The sequence below is a fragment of the Typopeltis vanoorti genome, chromosome 12, assembly GCF_054136105.1.
Source record: "Typopeltis vanoorti isolate ZY-2024b chromosome 12, IOZ_Tvanoo_1.0, whole genome shotgun sequence".
Classification (NCBI taxonomy): domain Eukaryota; kingdom Metazoa; phylum Arthropoda; class Arachnida; order Uropygi; family Thelyphonidae; genus Typopeltis; species Typopeltis vanoorti.
Window position 1 is genome coordinate 130,501,479 of NC_143560.1, and position 20,812 is coordinate 130,522,290.

Sequence of the window (20,812 nt, forward strand, 5' to 3'; positions counted from 1 at the left end):
AATTGATCACTGAATACCAGAACAATGTCTTCTGCAGCAGTTACTATTCTACCACTTTCATCCCTTAACTGCATCTTTCCATGATCATTCTTCCTTCTACTTGCCACATATCTGAAACACTCTCCAGGGTTTTTCTTAGCCTGATTTGCCAATCTCTGCTTATACTCTACTTTTGTTTTCCTTACTAACTGAGTCATTTCACATGTAATTTCTCTTATTTGAGTCCAAATTGCTTTATCTTGTTAAACAATGCAACTTGAGGTATACAATCTGCTACTGCTCTCAATAAATTTTTCTAAAGTATCTAAAATGTACTGTTGAAACCTTTTCCTTCAAATTCTTTCATCCATTATACTGCTGCAAGTTGCTTTATAGTTCTCTTATTACAGTTCTCTTAGTACTGCAGGCTGCCTTCTCTGTTGAATTTGTTCTGCTATACTTGAAGTCTCCCATGATCACACATTTTGCACTTTCCATACTAATTTACCTAAACTTTTCCTACTCATCATCATCTATATTCTGTGGTCTACATCCCACCAAATATCTTATCTTATAAACATCTCATTTACATCATATATAGTCTCAAATCCATTGGTGTTATTTCCACTGTGATTCTCCTCTGAGAGAGCACGTAATATCTCATCATGAGAAACACTCCACCACCATAATTACTTTCCCTATTCTGCCAAAGTATGCTGTACTTTTTGATTTCTATACTTCTCAGAATATCCTCTATATTTAACCGAGATTCATTGATACAACTGTATTTGGAGAGACTGAATCAGTCAATGTCACATTATTTTTTTTATTTTACTTATTTGATTTATTCCTATTTCTCCTAGCATTTATTGACAGAAAAACCAGTGCACTACCAGTATTCTTATAGCCATTATTACTCCCTCTGGCTGTGCAATATAGCATATACGCTCTCATTTTCCAGTCATTATTCTCGTGAAGCCATCTTAGCTATGTTTCACCCTTGAAATTCTAGATTCCCTTCCCTGACATACTAACTTATTACCCAAGACCCCATGGAGTCAAAGACTCATCTAGAAGGTCCTTTTATCACACACACACACACACACACACACACACACACACACACACACACACACACACACACACACACACACACACACACACACACACACACATCTCATCATACTGTGCTTTAAACACACTCGAATTCTCTGCAGACACCACACTCTCAGGAAAAGCATTTAATCATTCACAACTCTGCATGAAAAAAAAACTTGCTTCTCACTCCCCTACTCACACCTTCTTTATACAGTTTCCAGGATGACCTCTGTTTCTCCCCTTATCTTCCACTATTTTCTGTAGAACCTCTCCAGCATTGATCCTATAACAACCCCTTAATAACTTGTATGTCTCTATCATATCTCCCCTCTTCCTCCTGTCCACCAGACTCTGCAAGTTGCATCTTCTCAATCTTTCCTCATACTTGACATTCCAGAGGTTAGAAACTACCTTAGTCAGTCATCTCTGAACCCTTTCAACATCTCTTCATCCTTCTGAAAACCAGGTGACCAAATCTAGGCACAATAGTCCATGTGTGGCCTAATTGAAGTCTTATATAATGGAACAAGAATCTCCCTACTTCTACAAGTCAGCGTCCTCTGCATCATTCCCAGAAGTCTTTGTGTTGTCTTCACAATTTTGGCTATGTGTCCCCTAAATTTCAGATGCTTATCCACTATCACCCCATTATCTCTTATTTCCTCCACCTCCAACAATATATCCTCACCAAGCATAAATTCTGCATCCCATTTTTGTTTTCCAAATTTAAACCTCACATTTTGCAACATTGAACTTGCATCACCATTCTCATGCCCAATCACTCAATTTATTCAAGTCTTCTTGTAAGACCACAACATCTTCTCTACTCTTCATGGTTCATCCCAACTTTGAATCAACTGCAAACAACTGAATACCTCCATCCAAATCTTCACCAATATCATTAATATACAAGTTAAACAGCAATGGCCCTCATCAGTTAAACATCAGAACAAGCCATCATCTTTGTGCTCATGGCTGTGGAAAATATTTACCAATGCTTTAGCAAACAATTTTATGAAAATGGTCTGTTTTGAACAATTTGAATAAACCCAAGTTGTTTTTGATAAGAGGATCTATTTGAATACATGTTTATGTTATGAATTTAATGAAATTTTCAGCATCTATTCACTTGGAGCTGATTTCAGAAAGTGGGTGCTCAATTTATGCTCATGTTTATTTTCCATAGCAAGGATGACTGCAGCTTTTTATGCAAATACTTTTAGATTGGTCAATCAATGGCAGGTGCTGTTTCTTCAGGACAGTGTTTGACTCACAAGATACAGAGGGGAAAAAACCACAACTGAAAGTTCTTCCTCACTGAGCATACTGTACACCCTTATACCACATAGTGTCTCCACTTTCTGACCAAGTTCTAAATAATTTTTTAGAATTATTAAGAATTATTTATTAGAATTTTGTTCCTATTAGGAGCTATAAAAAGTGCACTCCTTAGGAATAAAAGGAGTGTTCCATGCTAAGCTTGCTTTATATATTTGATTATTTTAATTTATACATTAATTTACAACAAAAATTGTTGTAAATTGCTCAGTTCAATATATTTATAAGGATCAATAGTTTTTGTTAAAAAAAAATACAGCGAGAACTTTTTCTCACTTAGGCTTCTACTTACAAGCAATGGCAACAAATGGTGCAATAACATCATCAGAAGCAAATCTTTTCAGTCCTGATTTCCCACGATCTTTTGGATCTCACTGTTTAAAGTTTTGGTATTATCGTCCTGGATATCAAACAGGTTCTCTTAGTGTTCTTACTGTGAAAAAAGGTCAGAGTAAATCAGTTTGGTTAGTTGGGAGTGATTCTACTTATAACTGGCAGTTCAGTCAAATAACAATACAAGAAAAGGAGAGTTTTCAGGTAAGAAATGTTACTATTATTATTATTATTGTCAAACCTACAAGGAGTCAAAAGACTTATTGTGACAGAACCAGTTATTATTATTATTATTCATGACACCTTCGAGGAGTCTGAGGACTCATTGCAGGAAGACACCTACTGTATAACTTTACATCTGCACCACTACATCAAACCTCTACTACCAATCATCTACATCAGCATTTCTAACTTCAGATTTCTGTGTACCCCTTCTTAAATTTTCATTATCACCAAGTACACCCTTATCAAAATAATACTAAATAATAATAACAAATAAAATGAAATAAAAGTATATTTCATTGTAAATATTAACTTTATTTGAATTTAGATGTACATGTAAACAAAAAATGTGATTTATTTTTCATAGAACAAAATTTATAAAGATACTATAAAGTTTTACTTAAATAATTTATCATCAATGAGAGGAGTGAAGTTACTTATGGCAGGATAAAATTTCAGCAAAATGTGGCTCTATAGTTGTTAATTTCAATCACAGATGCTGTTTAAAGAAGAAGAACCACATTATAGATGTGGTTCTTCTTCATCTTAATATCTACAAAATTCCAAAAATCTGCAAAAGGCCAAAATTCAACTTCGCACAGATATGAACGTGGAAATGGAAAAATGAACCTTAGAGCTTTATCTATTAATTCAGGAAATTCATTCTGTATTTGTAGCCAAAATGACGATAACATATTCCATTGTATTCATTTTTTAGGGAACCATCAGAAGCTAGATCTAAAAGTTGTTCTTCTTCTATTGCCGGTAGACCCTTTGCCATCGATTTGTTAATATTGAAAGGGTATCTTATCCATAGTAAATTTAGTTTAATCCTTTATCCAAGTGTGAGCAAACAAAGTTTGCACCTGAAAATATCTTCTGGACTGGGGTAAGGTAGTACAACACTGGGCAACTCGTAGCAAAGGTGGACCAAGCTAACATCACTCATATCTAAGTATCTCCCATAATGCAAAACACATCTCCTTGTGGATATGTATAATGTTATGCATTAAGGCAAGGGCCACTACCCAAACTAGTTTCGACCTTTATTGAGGGTCTCTTCAGTGGGAGCCAGGCCCAGACGTGGAGATACCAGGCAGTAGCAATAGCAAGGTCATCTCTACCTATAGGAGTTGTCAAAAGGTGTGCCACCTTTTTTATTAAATTACTCTGGATTTAGAGAAAGATGTTGAAAGTTTATTTTATCTTAGTTAGACTATAATAAATTTAGTTTAATCCTTTATCCAACATGGAGTTTCCTCTTCCCAGTTTATACAGCCTGTAGTTAGCCTGCCATAACAATAATTCTTTTTGTACATTTTGCACTTGTCAAGCTCAGTTGCCTAAACATCTCCTACCCTCTGTGTTTCCTGGCTTATAGCAACACCCTACTAGAATATCCTCTCCTGCCCACCTCCACCTCAGACCATGTGCTCTCAAAATCATTAGTGTCATTGCAACTCATCACTTATCATAAGCAGTACTCCACCACCATGTTTGCCCTTCCTATCCTGCCAAAAATTCTGTACCCTGCTACTTCTATTCCTTCATTATATCATCTTCCATCAACCATGTCTCAGTGATCCCAATAATCTTTGTACAGACTGAGGCTATCAGTGCCTTCAGTTCATCTCCTTTATTCAGGATACTCCTGACATTTTTTATAAATAATGATCAAGGCACTGCCACTGTTTCTTTTCCTATCATTATCCCTTCTAGAGTCCAGTGGATTCAGAATTACATGATGTATTCCCTCTTTTTTGAAGTCACTATTCTTAAAATAGCCACTCCTGCTACCATCCAACCTGATAATTCTAGTTTTCCTGCATCGACACACTGACTTGTTTAGAGAACAACTTTCTCTCTCTATGCCTACATTTTTTCTCGTTCAAATGCAAGGTATCGCTAGTACATCTCCTTTCTGTTCTCAAATGCATCCACATAGTCCAAGCCTCTCTTTCGACATATTCTGGTTATCATGCTATTCATTTTGGTTCTTTCTACTCCTTTGAATCTTGGCTCAATATACGACTAATATAAACAAGGTATGACAAAGTCAATGTTAACTGTCTGGAATATTACCTCAAAACACAGATATCATCAAGCCCTACAAGTGTTACTAACATCAGGATTACTCATACACCTCCTGCTCACTAACCATCTCTTCTACATTCTCTCATGCATCCTACCCAGTGTACTCAACTTACATGTGATTGCCCATTCATGATGGTGAAATGCCTTCATGAATTGTTCATTTAATATCTCAACTACATTCTTTACACTGGCTATCATTCTACCATTTTCACCAACCAATATCATTCTTCCATAATCATTCCTTCTTCTATTGACCACATATCAAAAAGAATTTAATGGAATTTTTTTTTCTTACTTTATTAGCAAACTGCTTTGTATTCCTCATTCAACTGATTATTGTTGGAATTCTAATCTTGTATGCCTCCATGATGCCACATTCAAGCATTGCCTCTGCCAAATAGTTCCTGAGCAGGATCCAAAGAGCATTAATCCCCTTTCCTTCCAGTTCCTTATTCCATGATATAGGCAGAAACCTGTGTAATAAGCTTTTCATTATTACCAGCCTTACAGTTCACAGATATTCCTTTCTATCAGCAGGTGTCTACATATGGCTAGGTACCACCAATGCAAGGATTTCAAGTTCAATCTCACCAAATGGAAGAAGATTTGATATCCCATTTTTGAAAACATTCTTTAGTGAGAAAAAAGGGATGCAGAGTGCTGATAGTATTCAGTTGTTTGCAGATGATGCAAAGTTGGGATGAACCATAAAGAGTAGTGAAGATGTTGTGGCCTTACAGGAAGACTTGAATAGATTGAGTAATTGGGCAGGAAAATGGGGATGTCAGTTCGATGTTGCCAAATGTATGGTTCTAAAATTTGGAAAACAATGATGTGATACAGAATTTATGCTTGGTGAGAATATATTGTTGGAGGTAGAGGAAATAAGAGATCTGGGGGTGATAGTTGATAAGGATCTAAAATTTAGGGGACACATTGCCAACATTGTGAAGACAACACAAAGACTTCTGGGAATGATGCGGAGGACACTGACATGTAGAAGTAGGGAGATTCTTGTTCCATTGTATAAGGTTTTGATAGGCCACATGGACTATTGTGCCCAGATTTGCTCACCGGGTTTTCAGATGGATGAAGAGATGTTGGAAAGGGTCCAAAGACGACTGACTAAGGTAGTTTCTGACCTCTGGAATGTCGAGTATGAGGAAAGATTGATAAGATGTAATTTGCAGAGTCTGGTGGACAGGAGGAAGAGGGGAGATATGATAGAGACCTACAAGTTGGTAAGGGTTGTTATAGGATCAATGCTGGAGAAGTTTTACAGAGAATAGTGGGAGATCGGGGGAGAACCAGAGGTCATCCCTAGAAGCTGTATAAAGAGGGTGTGAGTAGGGGAGTGAGAGGCAGGTTTTTTTCATGCAGAGTTATGAATGATTGGAATGCCTTGCCTGAGAATGTGCTGTCTGCAAAGAGTTTGAATGTGTTTAAAACATGGTATGATGAGCTGTGTGTGTGATAAAAGGACCTCCCAGATGAGTCTTTGACTCCATGAGGTCTTGGGATAGTAATAATAATAATAATAACAGTATGATGTGAGATAGAGGTGAATAGAATGATATACTTAGTCAGATGTTACTATAGACCTGGTAATGTGGAGGGTATTTCTTGTAGAAAGGCTTATACATTGGTTGCACATGATTACTAAATAACTTAAGGAAATCACAATGTAAACTGGAATGTGAATTAAAATAAACTTTAAAACGGCCCCGCCTACTCCCTATATGGGAACAACATAGGCGTTAGCTGATTTTTTTTTTTTTTTTTTTTTAATATACTTTCTATATTTTGGCAAGGTCACGTTGCAATCTTCATTGCAACATAAGATTAAGACGGTGCACACAGGCACTAAAAACAGAAAATGAGGTCGAAGCGAGGAAACTACTGTTTTTTCCTAAAGTCTTGATGGTGCTCCCCTAGCAGACTGTATTAGGTATTCTTTGCTGTTGGGCTGAAGTCCTTAAGATGTATGTCCCCCAAATTTGGAGCAGTCTCATTCATCCAAATTTGTTGAAGTTTGCCATGTTTCTTAGGGCTGAGGCTGATTCTATGAATAGTCTTTCGAAATTATACTTGCTGTAGAGTATTACTATGGCTTTCTTCCAACGTATTCTGTGGTGTGTATCCAGAGAATGGTCTGCAAGCCCAGAGTGGCTGTACTGGTGAAACGGATGTAGTCTTTGTGTCTGAAATTCTGATAATAGCTGTCCTGCTTGTTTGGCCAAAGTAGGACAGCTTACAGCTGCAAGGGACCTGGTATACACCAAGTAGGTCTAGGGGAAGTGGTTGGTCTTTAGTGGAGCGGATACGGGATGCCAATTTTCTATATGGTCTGTAACAAGAGGTCAGGTCATGTATTTTTAGGATTTTGGTAATTTTCCTTAAGTTATTTAGTAATCATGTGCAACTAACGTATAAGCCTTTCTACAAGAATTACTATCATCCACGGAGATTCTATTGCATGCAAGACCTGCCAATGCAGTAAACTGAAGCTGAAGTTATCAAGACAACTGAATTGTTTGACCTTCCTAAAATGCTGCCAGGATAATCAGGTAATTCCAAATTGTGTGAAATTTAAGCACCGTTTCTTTTCACAGAAGGCTCTTCGAATTTATAACCTCGCTAGCTTAGCCTTGCTACAAGAACAAATTACTGCCACAAGCATTCTTCTAGCTGATGCAAATCTCCGGGTGCTTGAAGAGGAACTTTCCAACACGCTGAATCAAGAACTTTGGACAATTCTATATGACATCTCATGCACTTCGGCAGATCAAGAATTTGAGAAAATATGGAGTCGACATATCAAGAAATTTGATAATTTAAAAAAGAACTCTACCTCCAAACCAAAACTACCACTCAACACTGTAGTCAACCTTTCTTCCATTATTTTGAAGCCTAAAACACTCGACGCTCTGGCATGGGGCCACAATTTCGCCATTGCTGCTAGAAAAATACCGGTTGAAGAAATAATGATCCAGATTGAACGTGGTATCTGCCACCTTCCAAACCACATCAACAACAATATTAGACTGGTTGTAGCCTGTGTTTGCACCAAAGCAAGACCACCAAAAACCAACATATCCAATAGTGAATATAAGGCTCTACAGGAATCGAAGAAAAACAAAGAAATAGTAATCACCAAAGCGGATAAGGGGCACGCCACCATAGTGCTCAACCAAACTGACTACACAGGTAAGCTTAATGCTTTATTATTAGATCGGGCTACTTACCTCCCTATTGAATACAATCCCACCAACTTGCAAATCGGAAACTCCATAGGCGCCTTAAGAAGGTCACTTCTTGGCTTGTGGAAGTTACTAACAAACTTAAACCTTTTAACTCTAGACCCCACCGTATACATGGGCTCCCAAAAATACATAAATAAAATGTGCCATTACATCCCATAATGGATGGCATTGATTCCCCCCACGTACAAATTAGCCAAACATTTAGCCAAAGCACTCACACACTATACTGGCAACCTACCATCACACATAAAAAAAACATAGCCCACTTCAAAGCCAGTGTAGAAAACCTTACACTCCAACATACTGACATAATGGTCAGGTTTGATGTCTCCTCCTTATTCAAAAATGTCCCATCCAAGCCAAATTTCCTCCCGATATCTCAGCCCTATTTCAGTTCACAATGAACTCAGGCTATTTCGTTTGGCAGGAAAAATTCTACAAACAGATAGAAGGGACAGCCATGGGTTCACCACTTGGCTGTCCTCACCCTTGGCCAACTTCTTTATGGAGATTTTTGAAGAGAAAGCCATAAACTCTGCCCCACAAAAACCTACCATATGACTTCGCTACATTGATGATATGTTCACTCTTTGGCCACATGGCTCTGATACACTCATCTCTTTCTTAACGCACTTAAACAACCAACACCCCAGAATCAAGTTCAACCTGGAAAAAGTGGAAAACAATAACCTCCCCTTCCTTGACACACTAGTCACCCACCAACCTGATGGAACCTCGGTATTCTCAGTTTATAGAAAACCCACCCAGACAGTCAGATACATTCACCAACAATTCCCCCCCCCCCTCACAACAATATGGGGTTATTAAGACACTATACAACAGGGCTAAACTTCTTCTTCTTCTGCAGCTTCTCCCACTTAAGTGGGGTCACTATTGATAATGAGTCTCCTCCACACCTTCCTATCTTGGGCTGTCACCACATCCAAGTTCTTCATCCTCAAGTCCTCTTCTACCAGCTCCCTCCATCTCTTCTTTGGCCACCCACGCTTCCGCCTTCCTTACACATCCATCTGCACGACCCTTCTTCCCACATATTTGTCCTCCCTCCTTGTCACATGAACAAACCATCTCAACCTTGCCTCCTGTATTTTCGCTCCTAAGTTCGTAACTTTCACTGTTCCCCTCACGTAGTCATTTCTTAGACGATCCTTTCTGGTCACACCTAAGCATTCTCATCTCTGCTACTTCCATCCTACTGATGTTATTTTTCCTCAGGGCCACAGTTTCTATAGCATATGTCATAGCTGGCCTCACTACTGCCCTATAGATTTTGCCTTTCAAATTGATCGGCACCCTCTTATCGCATAACACTCCAGCCATCTCCCTCCAGTTCCTCCAACCCGCTTGTATCCTGCATCCCACTTCCTTCTCAGCTCCTCCATCTTCTTCCACTGTTGAACCTAAGTATCTAAAGTCTCTCACCTTCCTGATGACATTTCTTTCCATCTCCAGATCTGTCTCCTGTCCGCTGCCCACTCTGCAACACATATACTCTGTCTTACTTCTGCTCAATCTCATGCCTCTCTCTTCCAGTACTTTTCTCCATCTTTCCAGTTTAGTTCCAGCTTCTTCTCTTGAATCTGCACACAGCAAGATGTCATCTGCATACAACGTTGCCCAAGGCGCATCTTCTCTCACATCCTCTGTTACCACCTCCATCACAATATTAAACAGAAACGGACTTAATGCTGACCCTTGATGCAAGCCAACTGTTACTTGAAAACTTTCTGTCTGTCCCAGACAGGTCCGAACACTTGTCTTCACATTTCTGTACATTTCCTGCACCAACCTGACATATTTCTCCGGAATCTTCTTCTCCCTCAGACACCTCCAGACTTCTTGCCTTGGCACTTTATCGTATGCTTTCTCCAGATCAATAAATGCCAGATGTAGCTCCCTTTGTTTCTCTCGATACTTTTCCATCATCTGCCATAACCCAAAGATAGCATCTGTTGTTGATCTACCAGGCATGAAGCCAAATTGTTCCTTTGCAATCTCCACCTCCTTCCTCAATCTACCATCAAGAACCCTTTCTAGGATTTTCATTGTGTGGGACATCAACTTTATTCCTCTGTAATTTTTAGTCTTGTGCATCCCCTTGTAGATGGAGACAAGAGTACTCTCCCTCCATTCCTCGGGTGTATTTTCCTGTTGGTAAACTTTAATGAACAGGTCCCACAGTAGGTCAATTCCCTCTTTCCCCCAGTGCCTTCCATGCCTCCACTGGAATTCTGTCGGGCCCACCAATTTTCCATTCCTTATCCTCTCAATGGCTTCTGTCACTTCCACTCTACTGATGTTCTGCACCATCCCCTCAGAAGGCTGCCCATCTTCTCTGTGAGTCCTTGCATTTTCCTCATTCAAAAGGCCCTCAAAGTATATTTTCCATCTGTTTCTTATGTCCACATCCCTCCATAATACTCTTCCTTCAGCGTCTTTGATCTGCCTCACATGCAAGATGTCCTTTGCTGCTTTATTTCTACATTTTGCTAGTTGGTAAATTTTTCTCTGTCCTTCCTTTGTTTCTAATTGATCATACAGATCTTGATATGCCATGGCCTTCGCCTGTGCCACAAATCTCTTGGCTTCTTGCTTTCTCTCTCTGTACACCTCTCTGTCCTCTTCCACTCTTGACTCATCCCACTTCTGCTTTATTTCTCTCTTAGCTGTCACTGCCACTTGTACATTATTATTCCACCACCAACCCTCCTTCCGCTCTCTAATCTTTCCAGATGTCTCACCAAGCACCTCGATTGCACAGCTCAGGATTACTTTTGAATTATGTTTCCACCAATCTTGTACACTTTCCAGTCCATCCGAAATCCTCTCTAACACCCTCTCCCTAAAACGAATCCTCACACTCTCTTCTTTTAAGCAAAACCACTTAATTGTCTTCATCCCATGGCATCCAGAGGTTCTTATCTTCGATCTTATTTTAAAGTCTGCGTACAGCAGTCGGTGTTGCTGTGCTACTTGATCTGTTGGAATTACTTTACAATTTATCACAACCTTAAGATGTTTTCTTCTAGTCAAAATATAGTCAATTTGTGAACTGTTGTTACCACTCCTAAATGTTATCAAATGTTCTTCCCTCTTGTAGAGAAACAAGTTTACAATTGCGAGATCAAATGCTACTGCAAAGTCCACAACCCTCTCTCCTTCCTGGTTCATCATTCCCACTCCATGGCCACCATGCACCCTTTCACAGTCTCTATTCTGTGTCCCTATATGTCCATTCAAGTCTTCTCTGACAATCACCATCTCGTTTTCTTCCAGTTCCCTTATTTCTTCATTTAACAGGTTCCAGAACTCATCTTTCTCCTCTGCTGTACAGCCAACTTGCGAGGCATACACACATAATACGACCACCTGCTCCTTTTCTGTTCCTTACTTCACCCTTCATTCTGCCACACACCACAATTCCTACACCATTTTTTCCCTCATTATTTGCTCCAGAGTAGAACAATTTATATCCATCTCCCAGTTCCTTTGCCATTCCCCCCCCCCCCTTCCACCTTGTCTCCTGCACACATAAAATGTTCCTCTTCCTCATCATGTCTGCCACCTCTCTTCCCCTTCCAGTCATGCTTCCAACATTCAGTGTTCCCACTCGCAACATCCTCTGCATCTGCTGGGCTCGCTTCTTTAACCACACCCGCCCTTGATGCGGTTAGCCCTCATCCACTTCTTGCAGCTGTAGGGCTATGTGGCTGCATGTCGCTTAAAGGATATACGGCCGCCCTTATATCATTTTCTCTTTGACTCATATCATAGTTTGAGCTGGCATTGAAGTTTTACAACCGGATGCTCTTCCTGTCATCAACCCTCGCCATTTATCCGGGTTTAGGACTGGCATCTATTGAGGCTAACTTGCCTCTTTCGGTGGCTGCATAAGACGAAATGACTTAGCAAGATAGGAAAGACTCACCCCTAGCCCTCGAATACTCTAATAGCATAAGGGGGAAGGAGCAAGGAGAGGAGAAAGAAGCAAAGAAAGAAGAGGAGGGACCAGTCTGCAGAATAATATAACAGATGTATATTACATGAAGTAAGGCAATTGGTCCAGCATCTGGTACCTCGGGGTTTTCCATGCCAGTACTCACTAAAGTGAGCTCTTGAGGTACAACAGGGCTAAACTAATCAGTTGTTCAAATGACAATGCCCTAACTACTGAACTAAATCACATCCTTAACACTTTCTAGCCAATGACTACAATCCCCAAAAAATACTAAAACCAGTACCCCCCCCTCCCCCCAATAATGATTACTCTAATCTGTCACCATTCCCTACATCCGGAGCACCTCGGAAAAACTTGGCAAAATCCTAAAAAAACATGACCTGACCTCTTGTTACAGACCATATAGAAAATTGGCATCCCTTATCTGCTCCACTAAAGACCAACCGTTTTCCCTAGACCTACCTGGTCTATACATAATCCAAACAGGCAGAACAGCGAATATCAGAATTTCGGAACACAAAGACTGCATCCGGTTTCACCAATACAGCCACTCTGGACTTGCAAACCATGCTCTGCATACACACACCACAGAATACATTGGAAGAAAGCCACAGTAATGCACCGCAGCGAGTATAATTTTGAAAGACTATTCATAGAATCAGCCTCAGCCCTAAGAAAAAAAATGCCAAACCTCGACAAATTTGGATGCATGAGACTGCCCCAAATTTGGGAGACGTACATCTTAAGGTCTTCAGCCCAATGGCCAAGAATACCTAATATAGCCCGCTAGGGGGGGAAACATCAGGACTTTAGGAAAAACAGTAGTTTCCTCGCTTCGACCTCATTTGCTGTTTTTAGTGCCTGCATGCACGTGTCTTAATCTTAGGTTCCCATGAAGATGGCAACATGACATTGCTGAAATATAGGAAGTATATATTAAAGTTTATTTTAATTTATATTCCAGTTTACGTTGTGATTTCCCTAAGTTATTTAGTAATAATTTGGAGGGTAGTGACCTGGAAATGTATAAGAAAATTAGCCAAGCCAGTGGGAAAAGAGCAATCATTATGGGTGAATTTAATTACAGCAATATAGATTGGGATGACAAGATAGTAACTTAAAGTAAAGAAAATGAGTTTATTTAGTTTGAGTGACAACAACCGCAGGCAGTATATAATAGACAGCACACAAGGATTGAGTGTCTTGGATTTGATCATCTTATAGGATATTATATTATAAATGAGGTGTCAAATCTCCCAATTGGTGAGAGTGACCATGAAATGATTACTTGGGTGGTTGCTAAGCATGTGAGGACTTCCATGAGGAAAGGTTGTATGTTATTATTATTATTATTATTATTATTATTATTATTATTATTATTCAGGCCTCCATGGAGTCAAAAGACTCATTGTGGGAGGTCCTTTCTAAGAAACACAAAGTCTATCCAGACTCATCGAGGAACAGTATGTGGAACTACAATGCTGGCAATTCTGAGACAGCTTGCAGCTAGTATGGAAGGAGAAGTTATATGGAAAGCAGATCATTGTTGCTTGGATGATATTCAAGAACTATATAGTAGAAGCAATGTGTAAATGTATTCCAAAGGTCAGAAGGTTAAATAAGGTATAAGTGAAAATGGATGAAGCATGCAATACAGAGAAAAAAGTCATTATGGAGGGAACATAACAGGAGTGATAATAATCAGCTCCATGATAAATACAGAGAACAAACAAGGAGGATGACTCTTTTGGTGAGAGTAGCAAAAGTTCAGTATGAGCAGCAGTTAGCTAATGAACCAAAAAAAAAAAAAAATCCTAGGGAGTTCTTTTGATATGTAGTCAGCAAAAATAAAAATAGTTATGGTGGGATGGCATTGATGGAAAAAATGGTATAAGGACAACTGCTGTGAAGGATATAGTTGAGCTATATCCTTAATGAATGCAAATGTCTTTCAACCTTGTGAATGTGATATGGAGAGTTTGAGAGCAGTGATTGAGGAGGAGTAGAGAGAGACCAACTACGAATGAGGAAGAGGTATATGGATAATTAGGCAAATTTTATATTTATAAGGCTGTGGGACTTGATGATATATCACTGCATACTTTAAAGAAATGTGCCAGGGAGTTGACATCTGCCTTGACATGTTTAACGTAAGTCTTACATTGGGTCAAGTTCACAAGGAGTGGAAGGGGGGTGACAGAATTCGAACATCAAATTATAGTCCAATCTGTGTATCAGGTGTGGTTAAAGTGGTAAGAATCAGGATGTAGAATTGCATTGACAACAATCATATTATCTTTGATTGTCAGCATGGATTTGCTAAAGAGAAATCATGATTTAGTAATCTACTTACTTATTACAATAATGTGACAGCAGCATTGGATGCAGAATATGGATACATAGTAGTATACTTTAACTTTGCAAAAGCTTTTGATAGATTGCCACATGATAAGTTGATACTCAAACTAGAGCAGATGGGGTTGTATATTAGACTAGTGCATTGGATTGCAGATTGGCTGTTTGATAGGTATTAACAAGTTGTGTATGGGAGCAATATCCCAGAAGAGAAAAGTCACTAGTGGTTTGCTTTAGGGGGGTCTGCTTTAGTACCATGACTATTTAACCTGTATGATAACGAATGATATTGGGGAAGATTTGAATGGTGATATACAGCTTGCAGATTTTGCAGATGATGCAAAGTTGAGACACATTGTGAGGAGTAGAGCACATGTAGCCTTACAAGAAGACTAGAATAGAGTGAGTGAATGGGTATACGAGTTAGTATGGAACACCAGTTCAATGTTGCAAAATGTAAGGTTTTAAAATTTGGAAAACAAAGTTGGGATGTAGAATTTACTCTGGTGAGAATATATTTTAGAGGTGAAGTAAATAAGAGATCTTGAGGTGATTGTGGATAAGGATCTGAAATTTAGAGGACATATTTCCAAATTTGTGAGAACAATACAAAAATTTCTGGGAATGGTGCAGAGCACACTGACTTGTAGAAGTAAGGAGATTCTGGAACCATTTTATAACCTCTGATTAGAACACATGAACTTCTGTGCACAGATTTGGTCACCTGATTTTCAAAAAGATGGATGCTGTAGAGGATCCAGAGACAATTGACCAAAATATTTTCTGATCTCTGGAATGTTGAATATGATGAGAGGTTCTCGTCGACAAGTTTTTTTGCATGCAGAGTTATGAATAGAATGCATTAAATGAGAGTGTGGCATATGCAGAGAATTTGAACATATTTAAGGCATGGTATGAGGAGCTTTGTGTGTGACTAAGGGACCCTCTTCAATGAGGCTTTGACTTAATAGGAGTCTTGGGATGATGATAATAATAATTGTGCATTCTTCACAAATATAGATTTTTGCAATTTGCAGGGTCTAAAGGATAGGAATAAGAGGAATGATATGAATGATAAAGATGTACAAATTAGTAAGGGTTGTTATAGGATTAACAGTGAAGAAATGTTTCATAAAATGGTGAGACATTGGGGGAGAACAAGAGGTTATCTGTGGATGCTGTATAAGGAGAGTGTGAGCAATGGATTGAGAAGCAGAGTTTTACATGGAGAGTTGTGAATGATTGGATTGCATTGCCTGAGTGTGTGTGGTTTCTGCAGAGAATTTGGGTGTGTTTAAGGTGTGGTATGATGAACTGTGTGTATGACAAGGGACTTCCTAGATTTTTCCTTTCAAGGAATGTGCCAGGGAGTTGACATCTGTCTTTGCATATTTGTTTGACATGAGCTTTCATTTGATTAAGTTCCAAAGGAGTGGAAGGAAGGTATCCAGGATCCAGAATTGGGTTGACAGCAGTTGATGATATTCATGAATTGTATTGGATATTGGCTAGCTGATAGACACCAGTCTCTAATGGTGTGCCTCGAGTCTTGGTTTCAAAAGGATAATGAAATGTTGGAGAGGGACCAGAGGCAATTGACCAAAATAGTTTCTGATCTCTGGAATGTTGAATATGAAGAAAGATTGAGATGATACGATTTGCAGAGTCTAGTGGATAAGAGGAATAGCGATGATATAATAAAGATGTATAAGTTTGTAAGGGGTTATTATCATCATCAAATTCCTGCCATGTACCCTCAAGGGGTGTACAGGATATGATAGTACTACATGAAAAGTTTACATCATTACTAACTCCCTATCTACAATTTTCCTCCAAATCAGTTTGATTTGGAGGAAAATTGTAGATAGGGAGTTAGACTCCAACATTATCAGATCTTATATTTCTATTGTCTAAAGCACTTTGTACCGTATCAATCCAATTATATCTTGGTCTTCCTCTGGATCATTTTCCTGCCAACCTGGCAGAGAACACTTGTTTTGCTAATGTTTCCTCATCCATTCTATTTAAGTGACCATACCACCTGAGATTAGCTCTGCTAACACATTCCCGGATGCTAACAATGTCAAGTTCTTTCCTAATATCCTAGTATTTAATATGATATTGCCATCGATGCCATCTGTTCACAGCTCTAATCTTTCTCAGGACTCTGATATCTGGGGTCTCTAGTCTTTGGTCAATGTTTTACTTCTGACCCAGCTCTCAGATCCATAAGTTAAAACTGGTTTGAACACTTTCTTGTATACAGCTAATTTAGTGTTCCGACTAATTTCTCTCTTATTCCATATGAATTTATTCAATTGACTTCCTACCATACCAGCTTTGTTGATTCTGCTGTCTATTTCCATATTTAATTTACCATCTTTACTAAAAATCATGCCTAAGTAGATGAAATGTTTTACTTGTTCTACAGGTTCTCCGTTCACAACGCAGTTGACATTTTCAACGATTCTGCCTATTTTCATTGTCTTTGTTTTATTGCTTACCTTCATACCATATCTATTACAACTTTCATTTTAAAAATTTATGGAATTTACAACCGTGTTAGAAACTTTTTTATTATCCTGATGTTTCGATCTTCACATCAAGATCATCATCTGGAGCATACATCAATATACAAGACAAGCTGAGTTACATTATTAACTGTAAGCTAAAGAAACAATGCTTTGATCACATGTTATTCTACTGGCATGACCTCTAGTGAAAAAAAAATAAAAAATTATAAATTATACCAAGCTAAATTCTATTTACAATGACAGGAATAAATATTCTTTCAGATGGTTTTCTTTCAGAAACAATGATGTCTTATTTTTAGTATTACAATTCTTATTTTTGCTTTTAAGCTACTGGATTTTCTACAGTCCTGTTTATAGTTGTTCTTAGTGAGGAATGTTCCATAGGTGGAATATATACTTTCCATATGTTTGGGATTTTTAGACCATCATTATTGTTCAGATTGGGGTGGTCGATAATCTCACATTCTTCCTTAAATTTCCATTCATACCATGTTTTAGTGTGATGTAGACAACTAGTGCTTTTCCAGTCAATTCTGTGTAAGTATTCAAGGCATGATCAGAAAGGCCAGCTTCACCATGATTATTATATTTAACGTGTCGTTTATGTTCTTTTTGTCTGATAGGAATTGTGCATCCTGGTCAAGTGAAAACTGGACAAAACCAGTAATCAGTAAAGTAAATCCGGTATACTCCAGGGTGGGCTAGTGGAGGGAGTGGGTCTTTGGATGAGTTGAGCAAGCTTTTTAATTTTGCAGGAGGTTTGAAGGTGGCTTTGAGGTTGTATTTTTGTAGTACTCTGTTTATTTTATCTGATGTTCCTTTAATGCAGGGAATGGTTATGGTTTTACTGGTTTGTCAGGTTTGTCTTTGTTTTTTATTGAAGTTTTGTAGAGAAGTTTGTTAATAGTGTTTTGGCTGTATCTGTTTTTTTGCAAAGTATTAATGATAATTTTAAATTCGTCTTTAGTGCCCGTTCGTTGGAACAGATCGTCTGAGCTCTGTTTTTTAGCGTGTTGATGACACCTAGTTTTTGTGTTGGATGGTGATAAGAGTTTATGTGTATATATTGTCCCGTATGTGTCGGTTTCTAGTAAACAGTGAAGGAAAGATTGTCAGAGGGAAGACGTGTGACAAATGTATCCAGAAACAGAAGTATGTTGTGTTTTTCAATTGTGAATTGTATGCATTTGTGTTGTTTGTTTAGGTGGCTAAGGAATGTGTCTGATGTGTGGTGGCCATGTGACCAGATCACGAAAACATCATCAACATATCTAAGCCAGATTTTGGGTTTTAGAGGGGAGGAACTTAAGGCAAGTTGCTCAAAATGTTCCATGAAAAAGTTAGCAATGGGGGGGGGGGAGGATATTGGCAAGCCAATGGCTGTGCCTTCTTTTTGTAAGTAGAAGGCGTTTTGCCATACAAAATAACCCAACCGTAATACATGTGCAAATAGCGTTGTGATATCTGTGGGGAATTTGTTCCGTAGGAGAAGGATTGTGTCATTGATGGGACATTTGTGAGGAGGGAAGAGACATCAAAACTGACTAATAAATCATCTTTTTCTAATGTAATGTCTTTGATGGTGTTTATGAAGTGTTGTGTGTTTTTGATATAGGAGGGCGAATGACCTACCAGCTCCTTGAGTGTTGTTGCTAATTTTTTGGCTAAGTGATACATCGGTATATCAATTCCTTCAACTATAGGTCTTAATGGTGTGTTTTCTTTGTGAATTTTCGGTAGCCCGTAAATTCTTGGGGAGCGTGCTTAGTGAGGAAATAGTTTTTTGACCATATATTAGGGCCATGTGGTAATTGACTTAAGTAGTTTCTCTGTTTTGTTTTCTCTTCTGTTGGTTGGATTGTAGTTAACTAACTGGTATGTGTTATTGTTAGAGACCAGCAGATTCATAAATTTATTACTATGTTCAGATTTGTTTTAAGTGATTTTATCACTGTTAATTTGTGTTTATTATTATTATTATTATTATTCAGGCCTCCATGGAGTCAAAAGACTCATCGTGGGAGGTCCTTCCTAAGAACATAAAGTCTATCATACCACTCCTTAAACTCATTGACCATTCTCGCCCTCACCACTCCATCAGGCAATGTATTCCATGGCTCAACCACCCTCCATGCAAAGAAACCACTTCTCACCCTCTTTCTCACAGTTTCCTTTCGTAACTTCCAGGGATGGTTCCTTGTCATGACTCCTTCCTGCTATTCAACCAAGTGAAAGAACTCCCCAGTGCCAACCCTGTAACCACCTCTCAACAGTTTAAAAGTCTCAATCATATCACCTCTCCTTCTTCTATCCACCAAACTCTGCAGTCCACATTCCCTCAGCCAATCCTCATAACTATCCTTCTACAGTCCAGAAACCATCTTTGTCATCCGTCTTTGTATCCTTTCCACAGTTAATTTATCCCCTTCAAATCCTGGGGACGAAATCTGAGAACAATAGTCCAAGTGTGGTCTGATCAGAGACTTATACAACGGAACGATCACCCTCTTATCTCTGCAGGTGTCCATTATGAGACGGACACTGCAGATCTGCAGTGTCCGTCTCATAATTGCAGCAATCCTCTGTGTTACCTTCACTACCTTTGCAATATGTCCCTTAAACTTCAGGTTTCTATCAATCATCAACCCCAGATCTCTTGTCTCCCCTACTTCCTCCAGTATAACTTCTCCCATAGAGTATGCAGCAGCCCATCGATGTTTCCCAAACCTCAAGACCTTACATTTTGCTGCATTAAACTGAAACCCCCCATTCATTTGCCCATCTGCACCATTACTAATAATCCTTCCCAGCATTGCATCATCCGCAAACAACTGAATATCCCCTTGCAATTCACTGGCAATGTCATTGATATAAAAGTTAAACAATATAGGTCCTAGTACTGAGCCCTGTGGGACCCCACTTCTAACCCTCTGTCTCCTTGAAACTGGTCCACCATACACAACTCTCTGATACCTATCAGACAGTCAATCCTGAAATCCAATTGACCAATCTGACATCCAGACCCATGTGCTGCAACTTAAATATCAGCTTATCATGTGGCACCCTGTCAAATGCCTTTGCTAAGTCTAAGAAAATTGCAGTATATGCCTTTCCCTCATCTAATGTTCTTGTAACTTTATTATAAAAGGCTAGCATATTGCTAAAACAAGAGTGCCCTTGCACAAATCCATGTTGACTCTCACTGATAACATTACCCTCATCTGCCCAATGCTGTATATGGTCCCTCACTACTTTCTCCAAGATCTTAACAACTACTGATGACACACAGACTGGCCTATAATTAGACACTTCCAGTTTGTTACCACCCTTATGCAATGGCACTATCTTACCTTCCTTCCATTCCCTGGGCATCTTTGCCGAAGCCAGACTTTCATTGAAAAGCCACGTTAAAGGCACTGTCAGTTCCCTAGCACATTCTCTCAAAACTCGTGGTGAAATACCATCCATTCCCAAAGCATTACTGACATCCAGAGTACTCAGTATCTGAAACACACTCTCCTCCTATACCTCTAAACCTCGAACCAGCCCTATCCCTCTAGCATTAAAACTGACTCCTCTAGGATGAAATACTCCAATAAAGTGTTCTTTGAACAATT

The 20,812-nt window shown here is 38.9% G+C and overlaps 1 protein-coding gene across 1 annotated transcript in view; it reads left to right on the forward strand.

Annotated features, from left to right (window-relative positions):
- LOC150101228 (apical endosomal glycoprotein-like) overlaps positions 1-18,420 on the forward strand; it is a 174,706-nt gene extending 156,286 nt beyond the window's left edge. Inside the window, exons 5-6 of the mRNA XM_090402191.1 lie at positions 2,696-2,952; positions 18,400-18,420. Of these exons, the coding sequence (XP_090258317.1) occupies positions 2,696-2,952; positions 18,400-18,420 (278 nt within the window). The remainder of the gene's footprint in view (positions 1-2,695; positions 2,953-18,399) is intronic.
- The last annotated feature ends 2,392 nt before the right edge of the window (positions 18,421-20,812 follow it).